The sequence below is a fragment of the Gadus chalcogrammus genome, chromosome 13 (assembly GCF_026213295.1).
Source record: "Gadus chalcogrammus isolate NIFS_2021 chromosome 13, NIFS_Gcha_1.0, whole genome shotgun sequence".
In the NCBI taxonomy this organism is placed as follows: domain Eukaryota; kingdom Metazoa; phylum Chordata; class Actinopteri; order Gadiformes; family Gadidae; genus Gadus; species Gadus chalcogrammus.
This window is the reverse complement of record NC_079424.1, coordinates 17,816,338-17,829,229: the sequence shown is the minus strand read 5'-3', so window position 1 is coordinate 17,829,229 and position 12,892 is coordinate 17,816,338. Positions and strand designations below refer to the sequence as shown.

General features: G+C 41.7%; 1 protein-coding gene across 4 annotated transcripts; it reads left to right on the top strand.

Moving 5' to 3' along the window:
• The first annotated feature begins 2,637 nt into the window (after nt 1-2,637).
• On the top strand, nt 2,638-8,281 carry stx16 (syntaxin 16). Of its 4 annotated transcripts, none has more exons than XM_056606548.1 (9): nt 2,658-3,137; nt 3,911-3,922; nt 4,063-4,170; nt 4,478-4,618; nt 4,927-5,089; nt 6,107-6,195; nt 6,649-6,792; nt 6,907-6,987; nt 7,121-8,281. In XM_056606548.1, exons 1-9 carry the CDS (start codon nt 3,057-3,059, stop codon nt 7,220-7,222), a joined length of 921 nt encoding a protein of 306 aa, XP_056462523.1. In that variant the 5' UTR covers nt 2,658-3,056; the 3' UTR covers nt 7,223-8,281. The 4 variants fall into 4 exon arrangements, with proteins under 4 accessions (XP_056462524.1, XP_056462523.1, XP_056462521.1 ...); XM_056606546.1 differs by having other exon boundaries at nt 2,658-3,188; XM_056606549.1 differs by lacking the exon at nt 3,911-3,922 and having other exon boundaries at nt 2,638-3,137; nt 7,121-8,280.
• The last annotated feature ends 4,611 nt before the right edge of the window (nt 8,282-12,892 follow it).

Genomic DNA, 12,892 nt, shown 5'->3' with positions numbered 1-12,892 from the left:
TTGTTTCCAAAATCTTGGAGAAAATCCTCCTCAGCAGGTTGGAAAAGTATATTCTTACCACAGATAACCAATTCGGTTTTAAACGTAAACATGGTACTGATATGTGTATATTTGCCTTAAAGGAAATTTTAGACCGTTATAATAGCTTGAATTCCACTATCTTTACGTGTTTTATAGATGCTTCCAAGGCATTTGATCGTGTGAATCATCAGAAACTGTTCCTTAAGCTGCATCATAGAGGAGTGCCTATTATTAGAATCTTAGTCTACTGGTATGCTCATCAGTCTATGCAGGTGAAATGGGGGGATTCTGTGTCAGAACCTTTCTATGTTGGTAACGGTGTACGCCAAGGTGGAATCCTATCTCCTTTTCTTTTTAATGTGTATATGGATCAATTGTCACAGCAGTTGAATGCATGAAATACAGGATGTGTCATTGGCAATAGTCTCATTATTGCCCATTTGTGGCGTGCTTACAGAAAAAGCAATATGAAAAAACGAACTGTGGCTTATAATGACGGAATGCCCACAGACTGGCTTTTTTTATCTGATGACACTACGTCTACAGCATTCTCAGTTCTTACTTACTGCTATTTGTCATTTAGGAGTAACTTTTTTTCAATGTAACTTGTGAATACAGATATGTGGTACATTATGTGGCGGGGGTTACACTTCTTGCTCAAGGCAGTAGACACATGGGGATCAGAATACAACCACAGTGTTCTGGTTCAGTAGGGGTGGATGCTTACATTCCATATATTCCTGTAACTGGATAAAGTCCACAGGCGTAACACTCCCTGCATCTTCACTCTGTGCCATGGTAGCCAGCTGCATACATGGGGGGAAATGACAAATAAAATAACATTGCTTTTCAAGAAGATCACACTTGAAACATCAACATGTCGATAACCAATTTTTTGTGAAGTTGAATGAATTAGAGAGGTAGGAATATGTAGGTTACTCAAAGGAGTAACCAATGCCAGTTGGCAAACGATGCACCATTATTAACAGGTTTGTTTTCATTCGTTGAATAGTACACACACAAGGAGTATAAGAAAAAAAATCCAAGTCGGATTCAAATATGCCCTATGAAATGCTACACATTCTGTTTGTAGATTTGTCACAAAATGAACAGCATAGACAATTATAGGCCCATAGCTTTAGCCAGGATTGTTTCCAAAATCTTGGAGAAAATCCTCCTCAGCAGGTTGGAAAAGTATATTCTTACCACAGATAACCAATTCGGTTTTAAACGTAAACATGGTACTGATGTGTGTATATTTGCCTTAAAGGAAATTTTAGACCGTTATAATAGCTTGAATTCCACTATCTTTACGTGTTTTATAGATGCTTCCAAGGCATTTGATCGTGTGAATCATCAGAAACTGTTCCTTAAGCTGCATCATAGAGGAGTGCCTACAGTCATTATTAGAATCTTAGTCTACTGGTATGCTCATCATCAGTCTATGCAGGTGAAATGGGGGGATTCTGTGTCAGAACCTTTCTATGTTGGTAACGGTGTACGCCAAGGTGGAATCCTATCTCCTTTTCTTTTTAATGTGTATATGGATCAATTGTCACAGCAGTTGAATGCATGAAATACAGGATGTGTCATTGGCAATAGTCTCATTATTGCCCATTTGTGGCGTGCTTACAGAAAAAGCAATATGAAAAAACTAACTGTGGCTTATAATGACGGAATGCGGATGCCTCTCAGAATACCGAGAGTGCTAGTCAAATGTTTGTAAATGTTGGCGTGCCTACCTGTCATGCTTTAATTAGGAATTTGATGTATCGTTTTATGTGTAGGTTGACGGCATCTGAAAACAGTATTATTCAGGCATTGGTCAAGCCTGGGCTCAGCTCTTTCAGGTTCTCATCCACACTCTGGAGACATTGGAGGGCATGTTTGTATACTGCAAGTGTTGTATGCTGATCTCTTATTTTATGTGTTGTGTTTTATTGTTGATTTTGAATTGAGTCTATTTTTATACATTGTACTATGGATCTTCATGTGTCCTGAATAAAAGCATATATATATATAACGTGCAGAAACAACTAAATCTATGTGGGGTAGAGGGGTAGAGGGGCAGAATTACACATGCAAGTCTCAAACATGCACAACAAGCAACATACAACAAGAAACACAGGTCTCGGCAGTGCAGACGCCTGGAGCATAAGTGTTATTGTTTTTGACCCACTGCAATTCAATGGTCAGAAAGCCATACTACAGGCAACCCGTTGATATAGGCCTACATCAGATGAAAGATCACTTACAATTTAATTTACAGCCAAAAAGTTCGTCGCGCGTGATTTGAATGGCCCAGGTAGCCTATACCTAGGCCTAATTGGCTTAATGATAGACTTAAATTTATTTACAAGCGTTTTACAATTAGCCGTAAAACGGTTACAGACGTTTGAACCAAGAAAACTGCAGTTAAAAAACAACTGAGCTGTAATCTTTAACATAAGACTAGTTTCTGTTAAGTGATCACATCTCTTTATTAAGGCATATGCATGCTATATGCCTGAATATATATATATTTTTATAAAAAGCGTTTTACAATGTCTGTGTGTAAGTATAGGCTACGTCTCAGCATCTTCCCATTAATAAAGCGGTTCACCCTCCGACTCGGTGTGTGGCGCAAAGCGTCCCGCGGTCAGAGTACCCGACGCGTTACGTCACGCTACGTTACGTTACGCAGGTGTTTACGTTGTCCAGTGTCAGTAGCTTACCCCGAAAAAACTAATAACGTTTTGAAGCTAACGTTCAAGACTGGCATTTAAAAAACGCCTATTTGTGTAGTTGATATTGTAGTTCTAGGTTATTGATGACACGTTTCGACTGTAATTATTATCTTCTCAGTCCATTTCTGAGGGTGCATTCCGCGGGTTTGCGTGTCGTTCGCGCAGGCTAAAGCTAGCTTCACTAATATTAATACGGTCCGTCATCCACACAGCATCGGGTGGATTGCTACGGCTACGGGTTCTAAGTCGATAGGACTCATGAATTCTTGCATTGTGTAATTTGATTTATATCAAAAAAGCATTATAGTCATGGCCACTCGGCGTCTGACCGATGCCTTCTTGTTAATGCGGAACAATGCAATCCAAAACCGGCAGATATTGGCTGAGCAAGTGAGTACATACGATCCCCGTCGTACTCTAAGTACACGTAGCAATGCTGCGGTGAGTTGTCTGAATCGTTTTGTCATCTTTGTGTGTGTGATTTTATGTAGCCAGTCTGTGGGAATACGTTGATTTAGTTATCTTCAGGTTGTAATGTACTACATAATTGATCTTTAGTAATGTAGTCATTCAACGGGGGTAGGACTAATTGTGATTGTAGTGGGTAGGGTCAGGGGAAGAGCCCCCTTAGCTCCCATAACATAACCTCACGTGTCAACATGAAGTGATGTGGCGTGTGTTGGGGGTGGCGTCATGTTATCAACGTCCTTGCTTTTTTTATTAAGCATCAGCTAGGCTGTTTTGGGTAAATCCACTATCCTTTTGTGACAATAACCGGTTGTGTCAATAGTACAGTTTGGCCTATAAGTAATGTAAACTAACCTTGCGTGATTTGTGGCAGAGAAACAATTAACGTGAGATTGCGAATTGTTAAATGTCATAGCCAACATCCTTTCTATGAAATTAATAGGATCTAGGTTACATAATTCAACCATGATGCTTTATTTATTATTCAAGGAGTAACCTAGCATGCCTTTCCTTTTAAGTAGAATCGACTCAGTAGAATACCCTATGAAATATTATGTTATTGATGTGTGTGCATGCAAAAATACTGCAAAGTCAATCACTGCTTACTCTTTGGGGCTCACTCTTTTCCATTACTTTGGTCTATATTTCCGCCTTGCTCTCGGATCGGACGGTTCTGTATCTGCAAATCACATTAGGAGCTGGACGAGGTACTACCCTTCACACTTGGTGCAAATCATTTCTCAGACTTTCTCAGTTTCTTTCTCATACTAAATAAACTCCACATCAGTACCTCTTTGTCCTTGTATGAAATGTATTTACTTTATATCTTGTGCTGCTTGTTTTGAAGTTGGCTGACGACCGCATGGCGCTGGTGTCTGGAATCAGTCTGGATCCCGAAGCTGCCATTGGAGTCACCAAAAAGCTGCCCCCCAAATGGGTAGATGGAGTAGACGAAGTAAGGAATGGGAATGTTGACTTTGTAGAATCAAGATGAAGTAGCATTTCTGTATTCTCAAAGCTAATGAAGTGTGTTTGTGTGTGTTTGTGTGCGTTCGTGTGTGTGCGCAAGTGAGAGAGCTGCCACTCCCCCCTGTACACATTTAGACATGTGAACTTGAAGATAATCTTAACTCAAACTCCAGACCTTTATCTATTTGGGAGGGAAAAACAAAGTAAAGCGTGTTTTCGGTTGAATTTGACGAAGGCAGCCCCCCCCTGTTGACAGAGTACATGGCAGCATCATGTTGTATTCCCTTCTTCAGATCCAATATGAAATCACACGGGTTCGGCAGAAGATGAAGGACCTTGCACTCCTCCACGACAAACACATGAACCGCCCCACGCTGGACGACAGCACGGAGGAGGAGCACGCCATCGAAATCACCACCCAGGAGATCACCCAGGTGGGCCCTGCTTCAGAGTTCAAGAGTACAACACCAGATACAATGTACTAATTCTGCATTACTTTATCCTAGAAATGGCACAATAGAGAGCACTGAATAGTAATCGGGATGAAGAGATGGAATAGTATAAAACAAAATCGAACAAAAATATCCCCAAAAGATATCTTTGTACACAATATGAGCAGTGGAAACTTAAACATTGTTGAGGTAGACATAATTGAGTCTATACATAAGTAACCATTTGTGGTTTGTTTTGGTACCGTTTCTTTGGATGGATCCGACCTGATTTGGGGCATGTGTTGTTGTAGATGTTCCACCGGTGTCAGAGGGCTGTGAGGGGGATGCAGGCCCGCTGTGGCCACTGCACGGAGCAGGAGGAGAGGCTGCTGAGGAACGTGGTCTCCTCCCTGGCCCAGAGCCTGCAGGAGCTGTCCACCGGCTTCAGACACACACAGTCCAGCTACCTGAAACGTAAGAGCCACCGGAACCACTAGGGCAGTGTTTCCCAAAGACCCACACGTGGGTGTCGGGAGATTTGAATTGAGTCGCCATATAAATTGAACAGAACAAAACAAAAAAAGTTTTTTTGTTTTTTGTTTTTTTTACACATTAGCATTTTAAAAAACTTTCAACAAGAAGCATGTTTTTGGTAGTACTGAATGTTTGTATTGTTCTGATAATTTTACTTATAACATTGAATCTAGTTGAAAGGCTCATGTACATTGTGAGAGGAAATAACAATGAGATAGCTTTAACAAGGAGATTTGAACTCCACCTAAATGCATTTTTTGGTCTCATTTAGGACAGAGTATTTAATGTGTATTATCTTTTCAATAACAAGAGCATAAAAAAAAAGTTGTGATTTATCTCTTCGAAATGGCTGGTTTCAGTTCATATATAATGGGATGCGGAATTGGCAGTAAAAACGTTCAGGGATGTTCATTTATGCACAAATTTGTTCTTCTCACGATTTTATAGATAAGGCCTATTGCGAATTGGGTCGCGATGGTTTGTAATTTTAAAAAATTGGGTCCCCAGAAAAAAAGGTTTGGGAAACACTGCACTAGGGGATACTTCAGTTGCACCTAATCAAAAATAAGGGACTGATATATCAAGTTGTTCCATTCCTTGAGACTTGTCTATATTATTAAGTTTATATTTAAAGGGCCACTATCTTACCACCAGGTATGACTGTGAATTAGAGACCTCCAAAGTGAGAGTATCCACCCAGATGTATGTATAAACCTACATAGTGGACTGGAGCAACTGGTAAAAATGGTATCCATCATACATCTGGGTGGACACCCTCACATGGGCTTGGTAGATTTGAAATGGCTTGTATGGCTCACACCTCATGGTCAAATAGGGTCCCTTTTTAAATGCCTTTCCTAATCTGCCCTTTTTTTTTCGCTCTCAGGATTGTACATTTTCTATCCATTGTAATGTGTCCTTCTATGCAGAATGGCAAATTGTTATTCTGTTTTCCAGGTATGAAGAACCGAGAAGAGAGGTCGAAGCACTTTTTCGACTCTGGTCCTCTATTGGAGGAGGATACAGAGTTGGCTCTCTTTGACAGGGTAAGAGGCTTTTCCAACTGTGGACACACACACGCATGGAATCAAGCCTTTCTAAATGAATTTCTTTAACAATTAATTGGCTTTCAAGAGCACAAGGACATAGTATTGGTGGTCGATTTGCTTCCACATATTGAGAGAATTGCATTGCCCTCTAGGTGGCATGACCTTCGGTTTTACATTTGGGTCCAAGCCATTGTCCTTCTTTGAAAGATAATTGGACTATTTAATCATTACAAATCCTCGAGGACCTATAAAAAATTAACTTATTTAATTATTGTATGCATCAAATATCTAAAAATATTTAGTTCATATTTGGTTAGATGAAAGTACAACCTCATGTACAAACTCTCGGCCTGAACAGGTGCTGGCATAATTTGTTATACATTACCAACCAACGTTTCTTCTTAACCAGAGACTTTGAAAGGATTTGACTGAAACCCCTTCTGCTTGCAGGGTTTCACAGACGATCAGCTGGTGCTGGTGGAAGAGAACTCTGTTATGGTGGAGGAGCGTGAAAGGGAGATCCGACAAGTCGTCCAGTCCATCTCAGACCTCAATGAGATCTTTAGAGACTTGGCCGGAATGGTGGTGGAACAGGTGTGGAAAGAACCTTGATATTTTCATCGATGGATATGATGATCATTATGATCATAGCAGTATGTCATGATCATTATATGATCATAACAGTATGTCCTCTTATTCCACCCAAAGGGAACGGTGCTGGACAGAATTGACTTCAACGTGGAGCAGGCGTGTGTAAAAACAGAAGACGGATTAAAACAGTTACAAAAGGTAAAGACCTTGTTGAACATAGATGTAAAAAGATGTCTTTGATAAGAATGATGATTATTATTGTTAGTACGAGACTTGCCAAGTTCCTGAAATGTGACCAAATTGAATAACCCGCATCATCTTTTCCCGGCAGGCTGAACAATATCAGAAAAAGAACAGGAAGATGCTGGTCATTTTGGTCCTCTTCGTCATCGTCATCGTTCTAATACTTATTCTTTTCGGAACCAAGTTTTAATGGGGCATTCCTCCTTCTGCATTTAGCTTTCTATGTGATTGGTTGGTGTGCATCTGTGAGTCCACCTGGTTCTGTGTCTTTTACCCGGTAACACTGCCTGTATTACGGTTTACCCACCAGAAAACAAGAGATCCATCAGACTTTCTTTGCTTGATTTTTCCTACTTCAAAATCAATCCTAATGCTTTTGAAGACCATTTGAGATAGACTTTGGCGACACCCTCAAATGTCTAATCACTGTCTTGTTTTTGAGAAGCCTGCACACAGATAATCAGGGCTGTGCCCTGGACTGGTCCTTAACCCGACACCGATGAAGTAGTTCTCTTAATTACACGATGAAGAATCTCTTCATTGATTCGCTACAATGGACATTCATTGGTATAAAGGTTAAATGAATGTGAATTTTGTCTATGGGTGGAACAATAATTTAATGACAAATCATGTCAAAACGTCCTACTTGTCCTGTTAATATGCTTTCACTCCATGCTATGTGATATTCTTGTCAGTATGTCATTTGTTTGTTTGGACTACACACTCAAAAGCAGTATATTTTAAACTAAAGTTGCCGAACTGTGGCATTTTCATTAGACATGCCCTTTCGACAGCAAGCTGCACTTTTTCATTAAGTGCTTCTTGACTAAAATAGATTGTTTTTGTGCCTTTCTGTCCCCTTCCAGTTGCTACCTTTTTAACTGTTTGCAGTTTGCACATGAGGCTGGATGTGTTTTTGTTCTGGGTGTACTACTGCGGTCTCCTGTATGATAAAAAAAAATATTTATTTTTAATGACTTCATGTTATTCAGAGTTTCCAGTGCTTCGGATAACAGAGTTAATGTAAATTGAGTGAATCATTCGTCGTTTAAAGTCCGAACCGGGAGGCATTCCAATATTGGCAATGCCTTTGGGAGAATTCTGTTGGGTGGGCATCAACATATATATTTCAATCCAATGTGTTGGGAAGAGAGTTGACATGTGTGCTTGTGTACTGTAAACACTAAGTGAAATAAATGAAAAGGTTTATTTGACATATCTCTTCAGGTTTACGGTGTATGTTTTGTTATATTGATTGTATTTCTGTGGATTAAAAAAATATTAGAAAATATATTTCGATACTATAAAACTGAATAATGTAAAAAAAATTGATTCAAATATAAATACCTAATAGTGAAACTCAAATAGCATTTATCAGTTATAACAGCCATGCAAAAGGTAACGCAGTATATCAGGTTATCAATTATTACAATTTGCATAACAGCTCATGGGTACAATTCATTACGATGATATCATAGCTAAGGGTCTGCTCACCAACAACAGTTTTGTCAACATCAACAGATTGCTGCTCCCCCCCCCCCCCAATAAACCACCAGGCTCTCATCCTGGGGCCTGCTGATGTACAGCGATTCTGTTCAGGAAAGGAAAGCCTGTTTGTTCCGCTGGAGAGTTTCAAAGAAAGAGATGCAAACCCTCCACCCGCCTATCTGCCCATTTACTACAATTCACCCAACGAAACCACAGATCCCTATCTACATTCACAGTCTGTTTCCCTGCAGGTCCCCAGATTAGAAGGGTGAGACAGTGATACACAGGGGTTGAGCTGTCCATGTTTGTACTGTACGTCAGATGGAAGCTTTTAATAGCAGGGAGGCTTCACACTCTCTGAAGAAGTTAACAAGTCTACAACTTCCGTCAATTATATTCCTTTATCTTCTTGATTTCAAATGTTATTTATTGATATTAAAACACCCTAAATAAATCAAACTGTTCCTAATGTCAAATGTTATTTTCTTGCACTGTAAAAATGAACCAGCTTTTCTGAATGGATGAATTTCGTACATGTTATTACATGTAATGAAACCCACGTCACCTGCAACAATTGGCTTCCTAAAGCCATTTCAGCATTCCATTAGTAAAGAGAGATTAGAGTAGCAAGGAGAGATTTATTTTGTAACTGTCAAAAAAATACAACTAAATATAACTGGGACACAGACTGCATTTCAGATAAACACTAAGGCAGATTATTCAGTCTCATAATACGACCAAACAGCATTTGTGAATTATGAGAATTATGAAAGGACAGAAGAGCATGTCTTTTAAAGAATTGTAATGAACTAAAACGCCGTGGGCTTTATCCTGAGCTGTTTGGCCACTGGTGGGAGGTGGGAGGTCCCGATGGGGGAGTGAATGGGAGCCGTGCCAGGGGAGAGGGGGGGGAATTGAAAAACACTGTCCCTCTTAAAACAAGCTGGGCAATTTGGCCATCAACAGAGCAGCAAGGACGCCTACCTGGGGAAAGCATTCAACTTCTCCATACTGTACGTACCTTTTCTTTTTCCACCTTACAGCTTTTTATACATCAAAGGGGCAGGTCAGCAGGGAACGATTGATTTATATTGATAGATACAATTCCTGGAGGGATCAATAAAGCGTTATTTTATCTTCATGGATATTAAAGTCCAGCACTTTCCTTTGACCTTTCACATTTCCTTATCAATCTTTAAAGTTGAACGGTTGTATTACTCAGTCATAATTTTTTTTCGTGTCGTATGTTGCAGAGTAAAGTTGTGGAACCAGACCCAATGATGGCCTACTGGGCTGAGAGTCAGGGGCAGTCACCTGTTTATGCCAAATATTGTACAGTACCTGGACCAAACTGTACACACATGTAAGTCTAGTTTTGTTGAAAAAAGAAAACATTTAGAAACTCAATAACAGTGTTAGAAAAAGTTTTTTGATTACTAATTGTATTATGTTTTTAGCATTATGGTTTTCATCCAATTTCAAGTAGTGAAATTATTTTCATTGAAAATTGTACCATCATACTGAATTCATACTGCTTATGTAGTGAATTATACCCCTGCTCTTCCGCTCATTAGGTACCATGACAGACATAAGGCCACGTATCTCCCTTTGCCTCTCTGTGACCAGCGAGAGCCCAGCTGCTGGAATGTACCAGGATCCAGGACAGGAGGCATCCTGCACGACTACACCAACTGGACCAACCCAGACCTGGCCGCCCCCGCCGCCTCCCACTTCCCTTTCGGGCTCGACAACCCAAACAAAGACCGCCCTCAGCCTCAAGAGACGAGAGGAGGGGAACGGAGAGCAGGAGGATACAGAGGGGCACCAGAGAGAGAGTATGAGTTAGGGAACCCAAACGAAGGGTGGCAGAGGAGGTGGGAGCCCGGCAGCAGCAGTAGCAGTCTGAGTGACAGCAGCTACCGGGAGTTGCAGGCATGGGCAGCTCGGTACAGCCACTCCCTTCCTAGGAGGCGACGGATGGGTGCCGAGATGAAGGGTGCCTTCCAGGAAGCCCCTGATACCAGTAGGACCCTGGGGAGGGTCAACAGGCATGCACCGGACCCTCACATGGCAGCGCTGCAGAGGTCAGAGTCGTATTCGGGTCCCCGAGGCCCGATGGGGGTCGGAGGTCACCAGAAGACAATGACCAACAACCCCTTACCGGTATGTCCTCCTGAAAGCACCATGGAAAGGAACAATTACCAGAGAATGAGGTTTAGCCAACCCCCTGGCTACATAGGCCCGCCTGCATATGATGGCCAACATAACAGATCACCTGGTATGCAGTACCACAACACATTTGGTACAGACCAGCAAGCTAAAAGAAACACATCCTTTTTAAAGTCAACACAACCCAATCAAAACATGTCTAGCGATTTGCAAGACATAAGAGGAGGAAATAAGGAGAAGGACATTAAAGAGTCCCAGAAGCAAAGATCTGCCTTGGACTCTACTTCTTACGAGGATCGAATTCAAGCGACTAATACTTTATGGCAGAATCAACCGATTTATTCACAGCCCACTCAGGTTCAACCCGTCAGTCACTCGTCACCACGTGAGGTCCAGGAATCAAAGCCAACCGAGGGTATAAGTTCAAATGTAATTGAAGGACGGACATTTAGATTAAACCAGAGGACAGGTGGAGCAACCATATTTTGCTTGGTCTCGCGAATGTGTGAAACTAAATCAGAGACATTGAGAGAAAATGTAGAAACCAAAGCTGTGCCACATTGTACCAGAAAATCTAACAGTGAAAGCTCGGAATTAGGGGGGATTACTAAGGGTTTAATGGATGACAATGACATCATCCACAGAATGACTAAACTTGCAGATGAGGTGGACTTTAGTGTAGAAAATCTGTCAAAGATCCCAGTCGAACATACTATTTCCAGAAAGAATGGAAAAGACACAGTTGGTTTGGTGGAGAGCCAGGAAGCTGCGGGACACAAAATAGAGTCACAAACAGGCTGTAGTTTAGCAAATCAGACGCATTTACAATCAACCACAGAAAAAGATGGTGTAGGTGATGTAAATCCTGTAGTTGGACCACAGGTAGGACAGACATCACCACTCAGATTCCCACTGTGGAGGGAGCCTGGATACACCGCCAGGATGGACAAGAATAGTTCCCTCCGATGTAGAGCTCTGGTCAACAACAGTCCAACAAGCAAGAGTACAGACATTTGTGGCCGTCCTATTGACATTGAGGTTAGGCGATTTGAGATAAAGGAAGATGAAAAAGCAGAGAGCTGCGGAGGTCAACTGGTAATCGACACTACCAGTGTACTAGTCAGAATGGAGTTGATTCCCTCTCCTAAGAAGGAGCATGTTAATTATTTATTCCACCCCCCATACGATCCTCCTAATGTAGACACGGGCCTCGTTGCAGCTATCCAAACCCAGGTTAACCCCTTCCCTGCACCTGATGAACCTGAACCTCAGACTGACCGAGAGGAAGGAGACCCAACAGATCTAACACATGAAGATTTCTTGAAGGCAGAGGAACTGCAGCCTGAAAAAGCAAGTGACCTCTGTCTCCCCTGCCTGCCTCAGATTTCCCCTCCTGAAAAGGAGACGTTGACGGCGCGTGCTGAAAGGATCCTGGGAATCCCTTTGCTTGACAGCAACACCGAGCTGACATGTGAGGAGACTGTAACAGTTCCTGACCTGTGTAGTGAGAATGAACAACAAAATGAACAGGAAACATCCCCACTAGCTTACAACATAACGGATGTTTTGTGCCTTACCGAAGGGAAACAAAAAGAGATGGTGACACAGTTACCTGATGACCCCGCAGATGAGAGTGAGAGTGAGTTTGTGCAAGATATAAATATCCCCCAAGATGTATTAGACACAGAACATAATGAAGATCCTGAAATCCTGCGGGATGGAAAGCCAGAAATATCAGACTGCCCTGATTCAAGAGAGGACGTCATAGAAGACCGGGAATCTCAAGATGTAGAACCTCTGGGAAGCAGTGTGTTACATGAACAAGTGTTTCAAAAAGACGGTCAGGAAGAGAGCACAGGGGAAAACAATCTACCCAATGAAAACAATGCTTGTTCTTCCACTCCATCTGACCCCTCCGATTTACAACCAGAGTCACCTCCTGATTTCCCATGTCACATCCAGCGTAATTCTCTTTCCTGTGAGTCAGCCACAGAAACAGTTCCTCCTTCCTTGTTCATCAATGATGCCTCAGAAAATCCAGAAACCTCAACCCATACTCCCCAGAGACCATGTTCATCGACATCCATTGATGTATCTCCTCCTCCCTGTGAATACATTCTATTTCCGTTGCCCATCACGTCCACGCCTGAACACCCTTTCCTGAATCTCCATTGTCTCGATTCATCGGTTCACCCGGAAGATT

Excerpts from the sequence above, each read along its gene's own strand:
- stx16 (XM_056606546.1), top strand. The coding sequence starts at position 3,057 with ATGGCCACTCGGCGTCTGACCGATGCCTTCTTGTTAATGCGGAACAAT. Across the intron at positions 5,090-6,106 it reads ACAGTCCAGCTACCTGAAAC|GTATGAAGAACCGAGAAGAG; the intron begins GTAAGAGCCACC and ends TCTGTTTTCCAG. Across the intron at positions 6,988-7,120 it reads GATTAAAACAGTTACAAAAG|GCTGAACAATATCAGAAAAA; the intron begins GTAAAGACCTTG and ends TTTTCCCGGCAG.